This window comes from Electrona antarctica, assembly GCF_951216825.1.
Source record: "Electrona antarctica genome assembly, chromosome: 14".
Taxonomy (NCBI): Eukaryota; Metazoa; Chordata; class Actinopteri; order Myctophiformes; family Myctophidae; genus Electrona; species Electrona antarctica.
This window is the reverse complement of record NC_136795.1, coordinates 27,761,431-27,783,752: the sequence shown is the minus strand read 5'-3', so window position 1 is coordinate 27,783,752 and position 22,322 is coordinate 27,761,431. Positions and strand designations below refer to the sequence as shown.

The 22,322-nt window shown below is 43.7% G+C and overlaps 1 protein-coding gene across 1 annotated transcript; it reads left to right on the top strand.

Moving 5' to 3' along the window:
• Positions 1-1,027: 1,027 nt before the first annotated feature.
• On the top strand, positions 1,028-20,341 carry cdc42ep4a (CDC42 effector protein (Rho GTPase binding) 4a). The gene is made up of 2 exons (XM_079521345.1): positions 1,028-1,339; positions 17,671-20,341. Exon 2 carries the CDS (start codon positions 17,813-17,815, stop codon positions 18,872-18,874), a length of 1,062 nt encoding a protein of 353 aa, XP_079377471.1. The 5' UTR covers positions 1,028-1,339; positions 17,671-17,812; the 3' UTR covers positions 18,875-20,341.
• The last annotated feature ends 1,981 nt before the right edge of the window (positions 20,342-22,322 follow it).

Below are 22,322 nucleotides of genomic sequence, written 5' to 3'. Positions count from 1 at the left end.
ATTTTCTTTCATTACTCAGAAAAGCGCTATATAAATTCCAGATATTGTTATTAAATCATCCCAATGCTTGCAGGTGCAATTCACTTCATCCTACTGTGAGAGGCCACACTCGCCACAGAACAACTTTTACAACTCACAATTCTACAGAGATTGAAAAACAAAAGAGTAGGTGTATTCTGGCCATGTTACTTTGCCCTTTGATAATGGTCAACCATTCACACATTCCATTCTCCTGACATCAACGAGGCCACACCACTTTGAGGTGAAGAAATGCCTTTGAGGCCATTTCCAACTTGATGATGCATAGAAGATTGTTTTATTTTGTCCAAACATAACTATTTAGGATATAGGCTGCAAGTTCAAACATGATGGTTGAATATGCCTATAAACTGTTGGAAGAAGTACTCACATGTTTTACTTAAGGTAGAAATACTCAAGGATTACAAGTAGGGGCCTAAAAGTCCGGAATTCAATTCAATTTTACATGAGTAACAAAGGTATTGGTACCAAAAAGATAGTAGTTAGGCTATTTTCAAATAGCCAAAGTAGGCTTATACTATAGGCTATAAAGTGCTGAAGTTGTTAATGTTTTGTAATCAAAATACCTAGTAGGTAAAATAATTGTAGTGGAGTAAAAGTACAATATTGCATTTCATTTGAGATGTAATGGAGTAGAACTGTAGAAGTAAGTATTGAAAATTGGATTGTACTTAAGTACAGTAGGCCAACTTGAGTAAATGTACGTAGGCTACTCTCCACCACTGCCTAGTATAACTAGATACTTGGAAATGTTGGAATATTAGGCTACAAAACATATTTTCGTGCAGTGTTGATGAGCTGCATTGTATAAAATGACATGTCTGAAAGTAACGTTTTACCGTTATTAAATTCTACACAGAACTTTTTTTTGACAGCTTTTAAACTGACTGACACTTTAAGCTGATTGTAATTGGGACCCCCACACCGAGCCTAGCCTTTATCTATGTGCCTTTAAGAGGCCGTGGAGGGGGCGTGTTCAAAGGCGCGATTGAAGTGGCGAGGCACTGAACTGACTTTATTGTGAACGAACAGCAGCACGCAGCATCGCTACACAGAGGATGCGGGCAGACACACAGCGACTGTAGCCGTTTTGTGTGAAAGAAAAGAGACAAGAATATTGTCTGCATCTTTTTATATTTGCGAGCGGAACTGAGGCACCTTTGTGATTGGAACTTATATACATGATCCGTGTGCCTCCGGGGCTTGACGATAAACGCATCCTCATTGTTGTGAACCTGGCTGGGGAAGCCACTGCTACTCGTGCCCCCCCCCGGCTTTTCTTCTGTGAATGGGATACACGGTGAGTTTGTATACTGCTGGTTTCACATTTAATTACTTTCACAATCGCTAATCAAGCACGTTGCATTAATTCAATCAACTTCTACCTCAAATATTCTTGAAATTCAGCCTTTCTTTGGTACGAGTCTGTTGGAGAGAGTGATTGGACGCGCATGCGATGCACGCACGGCAGCTGACGCTTTTGTGATGATGATCTTGGCTACTTATTGTTCCTCCTCTGGCATTGACCCACCCTGCTGGTTTGGGGCATTTTATTATAATGGCATAATAAAACATTTCGATAATTACGTGGCTACTACTAGCATTAAAAAAAGGGGCGTGGGGGGATTTTTGTTTGCATTGATGCTCAATTTATAATATGGAAATAAAATGCTGGCTATTAGACAAAAGTCGCACCACCACGCCTTCAGTGTCGGCAGAATGGCAGCAGACAGAGCTTTGTGTGTGAGGTTTATTTATGACTGGACATATTTTAAAACTAAACTTGATGTGTGCTCATGCTTATACGGGTTATTTTAATCATTCCAGCTGTGTCATACTATCAATAGTGCTTTCAGTCATTTGGTAAGGTACATTCCACTCCGGAAGTGGTCTATGAACTGTGACGTTTAGTTTATGTTTATGGGATGTGAGGCCACTTAAAATTCTCTCTGTCTCTCTGGTCTGACTCTTTAAAAAACACATTATTCACTCTCATTTTTAACACAACTCCTCTGGCAAGTACTGTGTCCACTGGTTCTTGTGAGCTGGCCTCTGCATGTGTGTGTCCCATTTGTCCAGTTCATTAACCCCCAGTTCCCAGAGCCTGTTGGCTTGGCAACAACACTGATTAATTTTGCTTGGCATTGGTGTGTCACCATGGCATCTGATGTGATGAGCTCATTGACTGAGGCATAGCATTATGGACCCTGGGTCTGTCCGTAGGTTCCCAGTCCCCTGCAGCCCTGCTGCTCTGATAGGAACCCATCAGCAGTTGGTGACAGAACAGGATGTTGTTATCAGTTATCTGTTATCACTGCGTGGTCTGTTTTTTGTAAAGGGTGAATTACCTGGCTTTGTATTCAGGTGTTTAAAATGTGACCTGTGACCTGTCTTATCTGCTACACACACAGAGCTTTACGAGATGTCAAACTGTCATACATACTTAGCTGACCTGCTGTCAGACAATTGATTTAGGAAGATTTAAGGCCTAGTTATGTAGTGTCTCTTCTTTGCTACAAGTCTTTCTAAAACACAGATGAAGGGAGAAAAGACACAAGTTTAAAACCAGTCTACACAGGTTCTGTTCACCGGTCTTCTTAGATTACATTACAAACCATCTAATTGGAGGCCAGAGACATTTCTTCTTGTCAGCCTAAAGGTAGGTTGTTGTATTAGAAACCTTGCCAAGTACTAGTCTGTGTGCATTCTGTGCAACCTACTTGGAGGTCAGTTGAGGGTTAGAAAGGGAATGTTGGTGCAGTTGGCTTTTATTTTGGGGATAATCAGTGTCTTTCCATCCCTCTTTAGTGTTCTATTTGTGGTTGTTGTGTGAGTATGGTCATTCATCCATGTTTGAACATGTCCATGATTTGTATGCTCACATAGGACACAGTGTGTGTTCCTTCCAACCCCTCACATTCCAGGAAATTCCGATATAGATATAAACTGTTATTATTTTCCCCCCGTGGAATGTGTCTGAGGACAGTGACAGTAAACGCTAGATGACATGTTCACTTGAATGTGCATCATAAACATATTTACTGCTCAAAGCCTGCAAATAGTAGTTGTGTAAATCGCTTCCCCTAACAATCTCCTAGTCATGTGAAAAAGCACTTTCTCTCTGTGAGCTTAGCTGGTTAGTTTACGTATTAGTGGCCAACCTTTGAGCTGCTGCTCATTAGTTCAATACCGCAAAACTTTATATAACCCCACTGTGTTGTCCCAACATCGAATTCCAAGGGTGTCTTGTATGTCGGTGTGTGTGAATGCTGTGTTTGTTCCTGGGCCCTTTGTTTGCAGGCATTGTTTTCGAGTCTAAACCAACGTGCTGCATTGCACCCTGTCCCTAGCATGCTGGGATTTGTACCATAAGCTGGAGGAAATGTTTATTCAGCAGCATTGCCCTCCCAGTTTCCCTGTCACTTAGTTTCCAAATATGCAGATGGAGCTGATATTGAACCGGCTCTGGGCAGAGAAAGACACTTAACATTAGATTTGTTTAATTTAGACATTTTAGCAACACAACGTTAATGGTTTGAGAAATGATCTTTTAGAATCTGGAAAAGTACTGCAAGTCCCTTTTGCAGTCCAACTATCCTGTTGTATTTACTTTGGATTAACCTGACAATTGCATGCCTAAATGAATTAGGTCACAGATATGTCAGATAGGCTACATTTCAACGTGAGTTCATTGGACTCCAGCTGCTACTGCACTGACTATGCAGTCAAATCCAGCCCGTTAATTTATCTCTTGAGAGTGGAACATGCATTAAAGTAGTTTACACTTTCAGACTTAAATTAACACTCTGGAATTTCAGAATCAGGGGAATCCTTCTAAGTCTGTATGAAGTTCGTTTTGATAATTTGACAAACAAGTCCTGGGCTGTTTGGTGGTTGTCCAGAGTGATGGGTCTGCCTCTTCTCGATCCTTTCAGCATGTGTGTTGCCTTGCCTCTGCTTCTTCTCATCTGTTCCAGGACTATAATTATGGCACTCCAGCGCTTTAAAGCAAGTTTCTGTGGATCGTATATAATTTCCCACATTCTTTCCATTGAGGAACGCGGTGACAGGTTTCCACCAGAGCATTTTTTTTAAACGTAAACTCGATCTATTGCTGTGTTGGTTCAGTTCCTAGAAGACACCTGGACACTTTTCTTACAGAATGCCCAGGTGTTCTGATGATGCATCCCCATTCGATTACAACATTTTCAATCAATAATTTAGTCCATGACTCCCTGCAATGATCCACATATTCCACAGCAATTGTACCTGATGTTGAAAACCCAGTCCGAGCAGTGGCCTGTCTCTGTGCATTATTAAAACTGTGCTGGTTGTGGAGATATGAGCTGTTTGTTTGGTTAGCCCATTTGTAATACAGTATGACGGGGAGTTGTTTATGTTGTGAATGGCCAGGAAGGGCAGGCGGAATAGATTTCCAGAGAGATGGGTGGGTTCAGTGGTTCACGCCCCCCCCTGCCCTTCCTGTGGTCATGCTGTCCACAACGCGCAGACACACTTCTACATAGCTAGCACACCCAGGTCAATTACGTTTATGGCGGGCTGCAGGCATGTGCACGAGTGCACGTCCATGCGCATGCAAGCAATATGCTAAATTGGGTGGCCTGCGTCTCAATGTGAGGGGCGATTAGCCACATTCTTGTAGCACTCTGTTCCTGCGTGCATGGCCGGAGAGAGAGAGAGCTTGGATTCTTTTCTCTGAACATTCGGACCAATTAGCTCAGCTGGTGAACTGGAGGTGGCCTCTCGACCTCGCAAGTGACGCCAGAGCAGAAATGTCTGCGCACACTGAAAGGGATTTCACCTGATCTGACCCTCTCTACATGTAAATATCCAAGAGTAGTACTAAGTAGCTGCTCTGATTCCCAGCTTTGACCTGCACTGTGCTAATTTGCTGTTGGTGTGTTACTAAACCCCTCTCTAGTCTATATATATCGCAGTAGTGACTTTGACCTCTCCTGCCCTGACGTCTTGCGTAGAGTGTCGGGGTTTCCATTGAGTGCCGTATAGAGTCACACACTGACTGGCATGTCGACGGCACGTTTGTAGAATTCATTCTTATTGGATCATGTCACATAGTGTTAAGCCAAATAGAGATTCATGTTTGTTTCTGAAAGGGCATCGTTACAAAGGCACCCGTAGACGGCATGCTTGGCTTCGATATCACCTGTATGTTGAACAGCACAGCAGTGCAGGTCATTGATCGGTGTCCCAAAGGTCATCTGCTGCTATTCTGGATGTACTGAATACTGTGTTCTCCCCTCCCCTTTTTTTCTTTACAATGTTTTCTCTCTTCAGTTAACTGCCTGATTTTACTATTATGTAGCATGCATGTAAGTGATATTTTTTGGTGAATTTTATTTTGTTTTTGTTAAAGGTGAAAGCACTGACTATAATCTGATAGTAATCAATGCAATCAAGTGTTTGTTCAGTAACGGGTCGCCCTGTCTTCAGCTCTTGATGAACTGAAAATACATTTTCAGGTGTGTTGCACTGTTGCACATTTTCAGCCAATAACCATTTTTAGTGTAATCACTTCCAAATTCACTATCCTGTGTGCTTTCTCTCTCCTGATTGGATGAAATTGGTATCCCGACCTGAAAGTGTTTTCTGTGGAGCTGGAGAGACAAGGAGATTACTGTTACTGAACTAACACCCGAGACTCGATGGCAATGAGTCAGAATATAGAGCTATTTACCACATATTTTAACAAACAAATATCACTATCCATACCTCTTTTTTTTTTAAGTTCTTTCTCTGATCCCCTCCCCTTTCTTTACCAGTGCATGAGAGGAAACCTCTGTACATACGAAATTGTGTTGTGTAAGACCAAACTGCTACAACCACATGATGGTGTTAAATCTTTCCCCCCTGTACAATAAAATGGAAAAGATGAAAGACACAGAAAAGATGTTGTTGTGTCCAGGGGCAGTGGAGGCTGTAAACATGAGAGAGAGAGAGAGTCATGTTGTCTTCTCTGGTATGGAAAGGTCAGCTGTACCCATCTAGCTGACTAGCTTCAGGCCTGTTCTCTGACGGATCTCATCTCATTGGCTGTCGGTGTCTTTTGAAAGCTCGTCTCTGTGGTCTGTTATAGTCTACAGAGGCTAATGGAAGTGTATGCAATTATCGCGCTGGGCTGTTGTTGTTTATGATGGTGGTGGTACAGAGACTAATCATTTAGTTAGGGATAAATTACTGTAGATTGACTTACCCATGTCTCGAGTTATAATTACTTGGTTATTACTTATTTTCCAGTGTCACTCAGGACTGACCCTAAACCATGATGATCCAAGGAATCCAGCGGAAAAAATATGTTGTTTGTGCGACCTATGGTTCAAGAGTTATAGGCCAAAATGTGGGCGGTTGTAGCACCACCATGAGATGATTTGAAAAAAGTTTAAGTTTTCCAGCAATCTGGTGCTGCATTCGTGATATGAATAAGGGGGCAGCACGGTGGTGCTGTCACCTCACAGCTAGAAGGTGCCCGGTTCGATTCCTGCCAGGGATGCTGCGAGAGCTGGGGGGCTTATTCTCTCCTCAGCGCCCATACCCTAGGTGGGGTTGGCAAAAGGGCCTTTCTGTGTGGAGTTTGCATGTTCTTCCTGTGTCCAAGGTACCCTCACAAAAACATGCAGTAATCCTGGTCTCTGTTCTGCTGCCTCCCCCTTTCTATCAGAAATGCAATAATCAGACGGTAATTCTGTCAGAAAGACAGTTACCAGACTGGTAATTCTGTCAGAAAGACACACGTGGCTTCCACATTCAGTGCCACTCAAAGTGAGGGAAGCCTTGCCCCTATATGTATGTCAGAAGCCGTTGGTGGCTGATTTTACCATGCTGCATCTTGATCACATGATTATAGAGATAATGTGTAGCAATCTGTGTGATGTTTGAACAGTATTTCAGAGTATTTGAGTAATATTAAAAAATATAAAGATCGGCCTCCTGGTGGCGTTTTAACAGGCTAATGTGAAAAATGTGGGGCAGAGGTTATGCTCTGGCAACCAGGGAGGCTGCGTGCACAGTTTCACCAAATCTCTTTACTGAAAATGTCTGATCTACAAGCTCACAGCGCGTTACGTTATGATACGCCACGTTGTGAGCTTGTGCAGTAGATCTACTACTTTTGGCGGATGTTCCCCACATGGTTCTTAAAAGCTATACTTCACTTGCCTGGGGCCCCCCAGGGGTCTATACTTGGTCCTTCCTTTTTCCCCCCTACACAAATGTCTTTGCAAAAAAAAAATAGCTTGATATACAAGATTGTAGTTCTGCTATTTTCTCCAAATGTTTGCCTATTATTACTTGGCCAGAATAGGGACACAAGGGTTCATGTTGAAGCTACAGCCCATAAGATAAGTATATTCTCTGATTGTCTCCCTCTCCCAACGGACAGAGACAATTGCAACAATGTCTGGACGTTACGGAACTTATCTGGTTAAGAAGGCATGGATGATTGAGTTTAATTCGTAAGCAAATTAAAATGTTTTCTCGACTGACTATTCTCAGCTCTGGACTTCTCAAATCTATCCACTTTAAAATGCATTAGTATGCAATGATAACATAACTAGGACAATGATAATAATTCATTATAAATGTTATTTGGTTTCAAGGCTCTGCTACTTGATTTTCATGCAGTACTGAAATAATGGAATTTGTTCAACAGCCTTCCTCGTAAATCAAACCAAACCGAAACCATGGTATGCTTTGGGAAACGGTCAGCAGTAATGTGGGTTAATAAATCTAAACATGCGAGAACTTGGAAGGTCTCTTTTTTTAAGGTATTTAATTTAGCAGAGGTGCTCCAAATACCTACTTTGCTTTGATCACGAGACTCTTCATTCAAGCTTGAACCTTGTCCCAGCGGGTGAGGTGTGACACACCTAGCATAGCAGCAGATGACCTCACACTGACGCGCTATGTATGAGCACAGACAGCAGCGACACTGTTAATGTGGCATTCACAGCAGGATGGGTACACTATGAATACACTCGCATACAATTTCAATTCAATTCAAAGGGCTTTATTGGCATGAGAAAACATACGTTTACATTGCCAAAGCAGAAAGCACAATACAACAATACAGCAATACAATCAAAACAAAATATATGTACATTTGAATACACTGGGATGAGGTGTGAGAAGAGGCAGGCCAACAAGTTCAGTTTACAGTTACACACACTGACACACAGTTGGTTTGTCAAGTCTGCTTATTTACTGCGACTTTGGACTTCAGAGTTCCGGGAAAGAATGAGGAGTTGCGGGTTGTGTTTTTTTTGGGCTTGTCTTAAAAATGCTGTGGCTTGTTTTGAAAATGTAACAAGCCAATTTATATATTATACCCATAGGTTTGGGGGAGTATGAATCACAATGAGTGACAGAATCGGTCTGGTGTCTCTACTTATTAAACCCTGGCTAAAATATGTGTGTAATAGTATAATAAATGTTTTTATCAGGATTATATGGCGATATTATTGGGCTAGTTTTGGCTTGTTTTTACCGAGAGATTTTGCTTATTTCTCTCGCAGGAGTTGGCTTGTTTTTAGCTTGTTTTGGGAGGTGGGAGTTGGCAACACCAGTGGGGGCAGGCCAACAAGTTCAGTTTACACACACACACACACACACACACACACACACACACACACACACACACACACACACACACACACACACACACACACACACACACACACACACTGTTGGTTTATCAGAATGAGGTATTTTCCCATCATATCATAAACCACATGTACCCTAGCAGTCCTATTCTGAGCCGAACAAATGGGTACAAGTTCACAAGCTGAAGATATTTTGGGGGGGAAAAGGGCGGGGGAAGCCCTGGGGAACCCCAGTCACCTAGGTACAGTATATAGGGGTGTTTAAATGGTTCATTCTATTTTCACTTATCAACTTTACCCTTTTGGCTTCTGCTTGAACCACAGTACCCAGAACATGGCAGGCAATATCAGCCTGTCTGAACTGTGGAGTGTGGAGTGCCCCTAGAATCGGATCAGAATCTGATGAATCTTTTTATTCAAAATTGGCCATTTTAGCATGTAATCCAAGTATTGTTTGACGTATCAGTATGCTATATTTATAAGTGCTTTATTATGCTAAATTCCCCACTCGTTGCCATATTTATCTCAGATAAAATATATGTACATTTGAATACACTGGGATGAGGTGTGAGAAGAGGCAGGCCAACAAGTTCAGTTTACAGTTACACACACTGACACACAGTTGGTTTGTCAAGTCTGCTTATTTACCGCGACTTTGGACTTCAGAGTTCCGGGAAAGAATGAGGAGTTGCGGGTTGTGTTTTTTTTGGGCTTGTCTTAAAAATGCTGTGGCTTGTTTTGAAAATGTAACAAGCCAATTTATATATTATACCCATAGGTTTGGGGGAGTATGAATCACAATGAGTGACAGAATCGGTCTGGTGTCTCTACTTATTAAACCCTGGCTAAAATATGTGTGTAATAGTATAATAAATGTTTTTATCAGGATTATATGGCGATATTATTGGGCTAGTTTTGGCTTGTTTTTACCGAGAGATTTTGCTTATTTCTCTCGCAGGAGTTGGCTTGTTTTTAGCTTGTTTTGGGAGGTGGGAGTTGGCAACACCAGTGGGGGCAGGCCAACAAGTTCAGTTTACACACACACACACACACACACACACACACACACACACACACACACACAAACACACACACTGTTGGTTTATCAGAATGAGGTATTTTCCCATCATATCATAAACCACATGTACCCTAGCAGTCCTATTCTGAGCCGAACAAATGGGTACAAGTTCACAAGCTGAAGATATTTTGGGGGGGAAAAGGGCGGGGGAAGCCCTGGGGAACCCCAGTCACCTAGGTACAGTATATAGGGGTGTTTAAATGGTTCATTCTATTTTCACTTATCAACTTTACCCTTTTGGCTTCTGCTTGAACCACAGTACCCAGAACATGGCAGGCAATATCAGCCTGTCTGAACTGTGGAGTGTGGAGTGCCCCTAGAATCGGATCAGAATCTGATGAATCTTTTTATTCAAAATTGGCCATTTTAGCATGTAATCCAAGTATTGTTTGACGTATCAGTATGCTATATTTATAAGTGCTTTATTATGCTAAATTCCCCACTCGTTGCCATATTTATCTCAGAGCGCGTAGTGTTTGCATCCGCTCTGTTGTTCCCCGTCTGTGTGATTGAGAGATAATGTGATTTCCACTGCCTGTCCTTGGGCTGTTCTTCTCTAAATGAGATGTTCAGCTCTGCTAAGTGAGTTGGAGGATGGCAGATAGCTATCTACCAGAGGCCATTTGTCTGCTTAATTACTGTGCACGTGTGACTGTGTGTTTGTCTGTGTGATCTCTGAGCAACAGTGTGTGTGTGTGTGTGTGTGTCTCTCTTTTGCTCTTGTACCAACAGCGTAACATGTTATAAATAGATTTTCCAGCAAAGAACAAGGTGCTTCCCAGCCCTTTCTTTTGTAATGTTGTCATCACGACATATGTCCTAAATCCTCTAACCTTACAAGGTTATAGAAAACCTCAAGGGACCAGAGAGACGGAGGCAAAGGTTATAGAACACCTCAAGGGACCAGAGAGACGGAGGCAAATGCCAGAAAAGAGGCCGCCATCTTGGTTTATAGAGCTTTGCAGGGAACATTTGGGACCTCCCCTCCCCCGTCTCTCTTCTTCCTCCCTCAGGTCATCTTCATTTAGGTCACTGGCTCCAAATGGGACAGACTCACTCTGCCACTGCAGTGAACCACTGTCTCTCTGGGATAAAAGAGCAGACAGTAGAGCACTTGATCACCAGGAAGTAGCCTAATGGCAGTGCTCAATTAGGGCAATGGTCCATTCGTCATCCTTGAGGTGTGTGCACGTGAGATCATTAACTGGCCATGTGTAAGCATTAAGCATGGCAAGGAAGTGGAAAAAGGTGTGCCAATTAAAAGGGTCATTATTTCCTTTTTGGATGTAAATTGGGGTTGTTTGTCTTTGTCATGTAATCTACACACACACACACACTGAAAGTCTTCTGAAGTTGGGTTTTAGATATTGAGTAAAAAAAACGCAAAAATGCATGCAGTTTAATTTGAACTCTCATTCCTCCACTAGTCCAAACTACTGTTCTTTTGGGACAGATTCTTTATTCATTCAGATTCTTTATTCAGATGGATCCCCATTAGCTGCCACCGAAGTAGCAGCTACTCTTCCTGGGGGACAGTGTTTTTTCATCTGAGGAATTCCCTTCTGAGTTACCAAATTCCTCTCCAGTAGTGATGGCGTCTAGTTCCTGGTCTAGTGGTTATTGTGGGATATCTTTCCACTTGGTCGGAGTAAAAGACGCCAATGCAGATTTTTGCTTCCATCCTGGAGTGTTTTCTCTGGGTTTGCGTCCAAGGTTTTGGGTGTGTATGTGTATCTGCTCGCCATAAAGTTTGCCCATAAACATATAGCACACTTGAAGCAGATTTAGTCTTGGGCTATATATATTGATAATGGCGTAATGTGATCTAAAAACAGAACTAACATTATGTTCCCAGGGCATGAATACATTTGGGAAAACAGGCTGGAATGTTGTTCTCCTAACCAGATGTCAGGGGTGTAGCAGTATTAGCCATGATGTGTGGAATGGCTCCAAGTCTGTGGTATGGCAGCACTGTGTGTGCGTGCGTGCGTGCGTGCGAGTGTCTGTGCATGCCATGTGCACATACTCAAGTTTGCACTAAAGTTGAGAAATACCAAATCTATTTTCAAAGACGGTCAGTTGTCGTCCGACACCCTGCATGAATCATTCAGTACTAAAACTGTGACTTAGCTTGCGAGAGCTTCTCCGCTTTCTCCTGGCTTTAAAGAACGGCACACATGCACCCGTCCCGTCCCACACTTCTGTCTGTCTGTCCAGCGTGCTGCGTTGCAGGCAGACTGACATGGATGTTGTTGTGAGAGGCCTGTTTATAAAGTCATCCCCCCATGGTGACCCCGTGGTTCCCACGCGAACTAGTACTGCCTTCTCAGGGCCGCTGTCCACTTTCTGCAGACAGATACAGCACACACACACACACACACACACACACACACACACACTGTTATAAATATAACTGCGTGCTGTGTGTGCACACATGCAGAGTTGCAGACTCATACAGCACACACCGCTGCTATAAATATAAGTGTTATGTGTGCTGTTTGATAAAAGCGTAATGCCTAATTTATGCTCCCTCGTACAACGGTGTGCCAATAATAGCAGACTGACAAGCAGATCTACAAGCTCACGCCGCTAGTACATCAGCACGTTTTGGTACCGTCACAATTATTACATAATCGCCTGATCTGCAATTATTTGACACAATCGCACGTATTTTCGCATAATCGATAACGTTGGAAAAATGTTTCAAATATTTTCAAAACGTAGCGGAAATAGCCAATTTACAAGATAGGCTATTAGTTTTATTTGTTTTGAAAGAATCAAGTTATTAACCAGTAAGACGCCTGGGGGGGAGAAGCGACCTCGCCCTAAAGGGCGAGGTCCGGTGCACTGGCCATATATGGAGATGCACGGGCCATATATGGAGCGTATCTTGAGTGTACAGGGTGTGATGAGGTCAGATCAAGATATGCAATGTCAGAACAGGTCAGCTCCAATTATGGAGATCTAAGCGTGGCAGCGGGGGCAGTGTATTGAATATACAGGGTTTGATGAGGGCCCAGGTAGGGCCAGGCCTTAACTTTTGGGCCTATTCTCAATATTGTATTTGTCATGTCTGCTCTGTGCAGTTTTTGTTTACAAAGTCAAACGGAAATGTAATGTTTGTTTATACGTTCCAACGTTCAATGCCAAGAACACAATTAAATCCTCAATCACAATTGAATTATTTGTGCAACAATGAATCGTCTAGTAAAATGTCATGACCGTGACAATCCTAGATACCGTCCTGTACTATTTACAGTAAATCAGGCTTAAAGGACCTGTGGTGCAGCAGTTTCCTGTTCCTGGTTTCTGCTCTGCTGAACTAAAAGAACAAAGCATGTCTGGTCTGTTGCAAATGTCTGCACATGGATGTGCAACAGCAGAGCCCCTTGAAGCGTTTATTTTTTAATGTTACATTTTTTATTTTTACCATGATTGTTTCCTGGCGCTCAGTGTTTGGAATGAAGGAGACGGGATACATATGACCCTCAGTCTCCCCCTCTTGCATGTAATGTTCTCTTTTTTTCCGTTATTTGCTTCATGCCACCCAGAATCAACTTTTCTTTTGACTTTTTTCTTTTGTCTACGGCTGTGATTTCTTTTTTCTGCCTCGTTATTTCCAATAAAAACTAGCAGCGGATCCTGTAGCTACAACAATAAACATGTCACTGTGGTACAAACATCCTGGCCCGTTAGGGAAAGGGAGGTCGTGGAAATGTTTTCACACTAGTTGCACACAGAGCAAAGCAACATTCTAATCTCTGTGGTCATTTAACCCGCACACGTCCACATGTTTTACACTCCTAAAGGAGTAGTTCACCCAATTACACACCCCAGCGATGGAGTCTCCTACTGACGATGACCCGGTCATCAAATTATTGGCTTAGGAATGCGACAATCTCCATGAATTCAAGGCTTCACTTCACAGGTTGTCAATGGATAGAAAAAAACTGTTACACATTTATTGAAAAATTAGGATCTAATTCACGCCAGCATTTTTCCCAGTTGAGCTCTTATTTTGAAAAGCCACATTTCCAGACTACCAGAAGTGAACATATCCTAGTAAGTGCATCGGGTCGTGGACAGGCCTTGTTTACAAGATGGGTCTATACCGGGGCAGTGGAGGGCTCCACATTGTCGGCTCTGTGGCATCAAAGAAACATTGTTTTGACCAAAAATGCCATCTGGTACAAGGAATAGGAGATACAGGCGATTGAAAGAAACAGATAGAATTGATTATTATGGCGAGGACGATCTAAGATGGGCGATCCATTGTCATGACAACAGGTAGCTACCCGATGCTAACGCAAGTAGCATTATGGCTTGATCGATCGAAAGCGCTATAAAAGCGCAATTGCCATTGATCGGTAATGGCGGTAAGCGTAGTATTAAATGACCTAGATATACGCCAATGGCGCAGAGTGTGTTAAGAACTCTAAATGATTGTTTTGTACTATGACTGAGACAAAATCAAGCATTTGTAGATTCATTTAATTTCCTTGTACTATATTGTATTCTTTATGCCAAGACTTCAGGACCACACAATTTTTAGTACATAAAGGTAATGATAGACGAAATGGTGTCCGCACATCAGTGTTTCAATTGAAACATTGACCAAATAATCACATTTGAACTGGGGACCACCCACCCTGACAGGCACCTGTAGTTGAGGCATTACATTTAGTTGTCTCCACCAGGCCGAAGGCATGGGGAGAGAGTATGTTTTGCACTCCGTCCGTCCGTCCGTCCGTGTGTGTGTGTGTGTCCGTCCGTCTGTGAACAGCTAATCTCCGGCACCGTTAACCCGGTCGATGTCAAATTTTGCACACACACTCCCTGGATGCCAACGATGAACCTCTGCCCCAGAATTTCCAGAACGGCCTGTTATAGCGCCACCAGGAGGCCCCTTTGTGCAAAACAAGTTTTTGGACAGTACACCTACAGATTTTGTCCAAACATCACGCAAATTGGTACACAGTGTCTCTAGAGCCATTCAACGAAACGGGTCTTTCAGATTTCTCAGACTCCATCCAGATTGGCTTTCAAAGTTTGCAGGAGTGCTCAGTTTCAAACAAAATGCTGCAAATCATGGACACATCGTGTGATTTCCGTGAAATTGTGCACGCACATTCCCACTAGGCCGAGGAAGAAATGCCACTTGACAGTTTTCAACTCAGCCTCATGGTGGCGCTATAACTCGCCGAAAAGTGTTTTTACCTCTAACTGCACGGATCTGTGGATAACTTTGTATGCCAACTCCCTAGAGGCCAAGGAAAAACCTTTGCCTGGAATTTTTCACATCTGCTCTTTATAGCGCCACCAGGAGGCCGACATATGTAAAACACATTTTCTAATATTACTCCTTCAGATTGTATCCAAATTTCACGCAAATCGGTACACATGCTCTCCATAGTCATGTGATCAAGACGCGTTTGTTTGATTTCTCATAATCCACCTTCATTGACTACGATTGGCTTCTAAACCTTTCAGGAGTAGCCCGCTTTGTACCCGTTTTGTACAAATTGCCACAATTACTCAACGCAGCATCCGATTGCGGTGAAACTGTGCATGCATATTCCCACTAAGAAATGCCACTTGACAGTTTTCAAATTAGCCTCATGGTGGCGCTACAACAGGCCAAGCCGCGTCACACACACACACACACACACACACACACACACACAACATCCTCCTGGTGGAGACCTGTGCCCAGAAGGGCACTTTTTCTAGTTTGACTCTGTTCCACAGACAAATATTGTGAAAATAGCAGATCTACAATCTCACAACGCGAATGTGAGGCTGCAGATCATCTATTTCTGTTTTCACATGTTTGGGGGTCCTCAGCATGGAAAGGTTACCCAAACCCAAACTACAATTATACACATTTTTCAAATGAATTATGGGAAAATGAGTGAGCGAATGGATAAAACAGAAATCGTTTCTCCGGCTGCTCTGGAAAGTAAGTGTGTGTTGTGTGTGTTGCATGATGAGATGCTTGCCTGAAGCCTGATGCCTTCTGCAGCCTCCGGGCAGGAAACGATGTGACTGCTGCTCGCTAGCGGCGCTTTGTTGCCACGGAAACCAAGACAAGGTAGGGCACTGACAGGAAGTGTAGTACAGGCCCAGCGTGTGTGTGTGTGTTGGGGGGGGGGGGGGTAGTCTGGTGACAAGAGTGCCTTTATAAATATCTTATAAGGTCTTGCCTGGGAGCAATGTGAAGTACGGGTCGAGTGGTGCACGTGCGTAAACAAAGGAGTTGGTACAGGGGTGAGCGTGTGCAGCAAAGGGCAAGATAAGCATTTCTCTCAAGCTGTGTGTGTCTGTCCGTCCATACATACAGATAATATGCAGTAACATACTCTGTTCTTATTGAACTATTTCTTAACTTTCTTAAACGTTCTTTTGTTTGAGCACCCTTTGATTTTACTGAGATGTGGGTGCACCTCCTGACCACTTTCTACACAGAATTGAATGTGTGTGTTGTTGCACAATGCTTCTACCACTGCGGTTGTGCTAGCAGCAGCATCTAGTTGCAGCCCTGGATAGAGGTGTCAGCTGTCTGGACTGCAGGTTCTAGTGATGCAGTAAATACACACCATCAGCTGGTACTCTGTCCTTGCTGGAGGAGAGGCTGGCGCTTAGCGCATTTCCTCTTAGTCATCTCATCTGTCTTCTGTCCATGTCCCAGTTCCATTGACGTGTGACCTCAACTGCGGCCGGGATAGAGATGTAGGCCTATACATAGTATATTCACTGGACACAGTTAATGCTTCTCTTTTTCTGGTTACATAATAGAAGTTTTTTTGGACTGGACGGGCGTGTCTAAAGCTTATATACTTAGAAAGAATTCAAAGAAATAGACAATCTACAAGCTCACAACGTATCGAGGAAGCGACGCATTGTGAGCTTGCAGATCTGCTATTTTCAGCACGCGAACCGTCGTACAACGGAGCATATATTGGGAATTATTTATGCCGTGCAGTCAAGAGTTGAGATTTGCACCAGAAAGCCACTGGCAGCACTCGGCTGTTTCATGTTGGGTCTGTGGTTTGGTGTTTTGGCTCCAATTATAATGCAGTTTAAACCAGCAGGAGGGGGGGGGGGGGGGGCGTGTGTGTGTGTGTGTGTGTTTTGTACTTGAGTATTTCTATTAGTCTCGGAGGCAAATTTTGTACTTTTTACCTTTTACCTCGCAAATTTAGATTATTATTGCAAAACATACATTAACCACTTTATTTTTATGCAAATACTTTTGTACTTTTAACAGAGTATTTGTATCTACTAAATATATTATATTGTGGTGTTGCTACTTTTACTTAAGTACTTCTTCCACCACAGTGTTTTCCACCCCCTCTAATGCACTGAGCTTGTCTCATCACATCAGAGATGGCGGAGCTATGCCATGATTTGCCATTACTGTGTGTTGCATAATTGATGGCTTCAGCTCACGCAATTAGCGGAATATTTCAGATTCTGAGTAAGACTTTGTGGAAGTAAACGGGCAATGTTGAAGCATTGCAGTATGGAAGTTAGACAGCAGATGGATGAGCTGGCTAAAACTCAAGGACTCCATGTCCCTCAGCAACGTTTTATCTCAGTAGTTATTGATTTAAGTTTCTTAGTTGTGTGTTTGACACTGTAATGTGCAAGGTCTCCCTTGCCCGGGGACGCGGCAGGCAGACGGCTCCATTTCCTCCGTGGTGTGTTTTGACTGATGTACCAAAGTAAATGGGTCGCGCACAGATAGACGTTTTGTTGTTGTTTGTGCATGTTCATTTTTCTGACTCATGCACCGTGCCCAGTCTTCATCTTTTCAGTCACAGGGTGAATCAGCAAGCACATGTAAATTGGATACACTGTGAACTGCTTCAGTATAATTGCCTCGTCATCTGATATCAGTTTCTCTTCTCTTTGCAGACACACAGGCTGCCTGGAAGTGAATATCAGGGACGTTGTCTCCGGGCACTGGAACAAGGATACTGAGGGGTCAGAGTCACTTTTGTTGTCCGACTGGATCTCGGATTCTTTCCGTGAGTAAAGTGACAACACATCAGCAGCCATGCCCATTCTAAAACAGCTGGTCTCTGGGTCACAGACCAAACGCCGCTCGCGCATGGACCTCACCCGCGAGATGATCAGCGCGCCATTGGGCGACTTCCGCCACACCATGCACGTGGGCCGCAGCGGAGACGCCTTCGGCGACACCTCCTTCCTCAGCACGCGCTCCGGTGAGCCCCCCCGCGAGTCCCCGTCCTTCCCTCGCTCGCCGCGGCCCGGCCTGCTCTCCCGCACCTTCAGGAGTAGCAAGCGCTCCCAGTCGGTCACCAGGGTGGACGAGCAGAGGGAGGAGATGCTGGGGGCCCCCGGCGGGCCGTTGACCCACGTCAAGAACGCCATGTCACTGCCCTTCCTCAACGACGAGGACCGCAGCGACGGAGTGGTGACCAGGAGCCTGTCCTCCAGCCCACTGAAGCTGCACGCCGAGCCAGAAGCGAGGCCGTCGAATGGTGCGGCGGCCTCACATTACCTGGAGCTGGACGAGAGGAGCTTCGGTGAGCTGACGGAGCTCCCAGATAGCGTGCCTTTTTACGGGCGTGGCATGAAGCATGCAGAGTCGGTCATGTCGTTCCACATCGACCTGGGGCCCTCCATGCTGGGGGACATCCTGGGGGTGATGGAGAAGGAGGATGATGATCTCGGCTACGAGGAGGGTAAGGGCAGCGAGGGACATGCCTCTCCACTCCCCAGCACCCACGGTGACGAAGCGGATGGCGTGGAGGTCGGTGGAGGAGACGATGAAGAGGAGGATAGCGACGAACACAAGGAGGAAGATGGTGAGCAAACGGAGGCCTCCGTGCGTCCTGCCAGCTTTGTGGACGTAGAACCCGAAAATGGAGGCCCCTACACCCCAGAATACACCCCAGAGACCCGGCCGAAGCACCTGCAGCTGCATCTGGACAGCTGCTCCGTGTCCAGCTCCGGGTCTGCTGCTCTGGAGGAGAAGCCGAGCAGCCAGACCGGAGCAGGAGACACGGACAGCGCCACCTTCAGCGCCCCTCCCGAGGAAGACAGCAACTTCTCCTCCTTCATGGAGGACGAGGACGACGAGATTCGCGTGTGAGATTTCTCAAGCTACCTGGGGGGGAAAAGAATAACCAGGACAGAGACGTTAAGAACGGAGTTTATGCGGAGCCGTCGGCTCCTCTGATGTCGGATATATAGTACGTGTTGGAGCAGAAGTAGTCTGCCGCGTCCCGCGGGGAAAGGGTGGCGTGGAGGATCGGAACGGTTTATTAGCGCGTTTCATCCGGCAGGAAAAGAGAGCTGCTGTTACTACTTGAGCTTCTACATTTCACACTACGTTCTTGTTTGTCGGACGGTCTGTCCCTTTGAATACCTTGACTGAACCAACATGGAAAAGCTGTCATTTATGAAATGGAAACATTTCCACAAGTGATGAGGGTGGGGGGGAAACATTTTTTTTGTAAGGAAGAGACATATTTCTTAACTTTTAACATGTACTGCTCACCTCATGCCTTCTGTCTCCCTTCTCTTGATCTGACTCCCAAGTTCTCAGCTGAACTCACTTTCCCCCCTCGTTTTTCTTCTTGCTGCGATGCAGCATCTTTAGGCTTGAACTGAACGGGAAGTTAGAACTGTGACGGATGTCTTGTCAGAACAAACTGAGTTGAGTGTCTTCTTTTAAACCAGCCTTACTTAGAGTGCCAGACATCGCTGTCACGCACATAACATGATTTTTCCTCTTGACATAACTCTGTGGAAGTGTGTGTGCCACTACTCCACCGATACCACTTCCTGCCATAAAGCTGGACCGTGGAGCACAGGCCAAGATGTGTGCCTCTGTTTACTTCACTGTGAGGGTTTAGCACATCTCAGACTAATGCTCTGTAAATTAGAGTTGGCAGGCTCATAAAGGTAATGGAGATGCATTGGCCTGCGGTAAAACTATAAACCGTTGGGTTTTCTGCAAGAAGCCAGAGATGAATAAAGTAGGGTATACCAAACTTTAGAGTGGCAGGCTGTAGTCATTGGATTGACTTGTATGGAAATGTGTTGTACAGTCATCTCTGTCATTGTGTTGTACAGTCCTCTCTGTCATTGCTAAGATAATTATGATTTGTCCAAATTTACATAAATTAAGGTATATTGCCTTTGCTAATTTGTTTTTTGCAATAATGTTGAAACTGAGACATCTGGTAATCCCTTCCTTCCTTGTTTGCAAAAGATGAACTCATCTTATCAGCTGCAGTGATGCAACTTAACTGTCTACACACTCGACAGTGTAAAAGTGGTTGATCATCAGTAGGCCAGAGGCTTGTTTAGAATCCAGTTAAATCAGTCAGTCAATCAAACTTTATTTATATTGCACATTTGATATCGCAAGTGCAACTCAATGTGCATCACAAAACGTAATTGCAAAGAATTGAAAAAGGAAAGAATCGAACTAATAATTGTGTGTGTGTGTGTGTGTGTGTGTGTGTGTGTGTGTGTGTGTGTGTGTGTGTGTGTGTGTGTGTGTGTGTGTGTGTGTGTGTGTGTGTGTGTGTGTGTGTGTGTCGTTTTTTATCTTTAAAAAAAAATCTGTCTTTGATAGGTTTGTTTGTGTTTGGAAAGAAAAATATATATACTGTATATTTGAAAAAAGGGATGCATTTGCATTGATGATTGATGTTAAAAAAACAAATGCTTGGAGATGCTGAGGTTGAGTTTTAAAGATGAGGCAGGTTGATAAGAGAGAATGACAGACGTGCCAAATAATAATTCCCAGCTACAAAGACATGAATTTATAGAGCTCAGCATTATCGGAGCCTGTCAAAATCTTAGTCACTCTCCCCTTGCTATGATTTATCATTGTTGAAATAGCATTTAAACTGCCTCTCAGGTTGACAAAACACCATGCATGTTACATTGAAATATTGTTTTAAGGCTCCTGTCTCCTCTTGTTGAAAGAACAATGAATTTCACTGACAGGATATTTATATCCCAAGTGTTTGAAACACTAAATAGTTCTTAGGCTTTATGTATGTTGTGCTGCTCAACATGTTTCAGCAGCCAAATATTCACCGAAAGGCCTTCCCATGGTCCATTGAGTTGAGGTTACATGTGAATGGGAAGTTGTGGTATGTGTGCCGTTCCTGTTGTCCTTTTCCTGTATGACGCTGTGTATATTATGCCTTAGCATTTCGTATATTTGAGTAAGAATAATGTATATTTACACCCTTTTCCCTTATTATCCAAAATAACTATTTTTCAATAAAAGAGAAGCTGAACATAATCTGTATGCTACTCCCTAGTGATCTTTTATTGGTCTCATGTCAGTATTTCCTATAGTAATTTTGTTGTACTCTATACCTATATGAGTACAACAACTAAAACTCAACCTTTTCAGCTTGAGTTGAGGCATTACCTTTTATTTGACTCTGTTCCACAGATAAAGATTGTGAAAATATCAGCATTGTGAGCTTGTAGACCGGCTGAGCGCTGTGAGCTTGTATACCGGCTGTTTTCACACATTTCCCCGTTATAGTATTTGACCAGTTTTTATAGTTTAATTGGTTGATTACTTTTGATGATGTAGTGGTCTTATTTATTTTCTTTCTTTTTGCGGTATTAAAAACTAAGGTCTTAAAAGTCCTTACATTGTGAATGTCACTTCACTGCTCTATAGGAAGTATTGTACAACTCAATCAACCAGCATTGACAAAAGCATCCATGAAGTGAAATTCCTCCTGTGCTGCCCTGCCTCCCCTGCTAAGCTTGCAGGCTCCCAGTAGAGGAAGGAAGGAAGGAAGGAAGGAAGCAATTGAGGTCATTTGAAACTGTATCTGAGATATTCGCTCCACAGGGTTTGAATGAAGTGATGACTCATGAGAAGAAAAAGGAAGGCATAAATGGCATATCCATAATCCTCCTTGTTTCAGCTGTTCAAAATCATTTTTTTTATTTTTATTTGTGTCATTAGAGTTGTCCTCATCCCCTCGTTGCCCCCTCATGGAGCAGCTGTCACTGGTCTCCATCAGCATCACCCTCGGGGGGTGGGTGTGGAGTCCTAGAAGGGAGATGGGAATGTCTTTGTCTGCCCTGACTGGCCGACCTGGATCATGGATGACTAGGTTGATAAAACACTGGAGGGATGGGATGTCTGTGCTCATTAGAGGATGGAAGGCCCTAGGGAGGAGGCCACTGTCACCATCATGGCCTGGTGTGCCCTTTACCTCTGTGGTCATGGAGTAAAAGCATGCATAAACCTATTGTATGCACAGTCACCGTTCTTTTACTACACCCATGTTGGTGACACAATGGATGGGCTCGCTGTACTGCCTAATTTGCGGTATAAAAAAAGCAGCAGATCCGCATTTTGTGAGCTTGTGGATCTACTAAGGATTTTTGGGAGTGTTAACAGTGGGTAGTTCACCCAAAGAATTACTTATTATTTATATTATATACTAATTATTTTCATTATCAATTACACACCCCATGAAGCCTTGAGTTTTTTTTTCACATTCCTGAGCCAATAATTTGATGACTGGCGGAGTCTGACTCAAAGA

Excerpts from the sequence above, each read along its gene's own strand:
- cdc42ep4a (XM_079521345.1), top strand. The coding sequence starts at position 17,813 with ATGCCCATTCTAAAACAGCTGGTCTCTGGGTCACAGACCAAACGCCGC.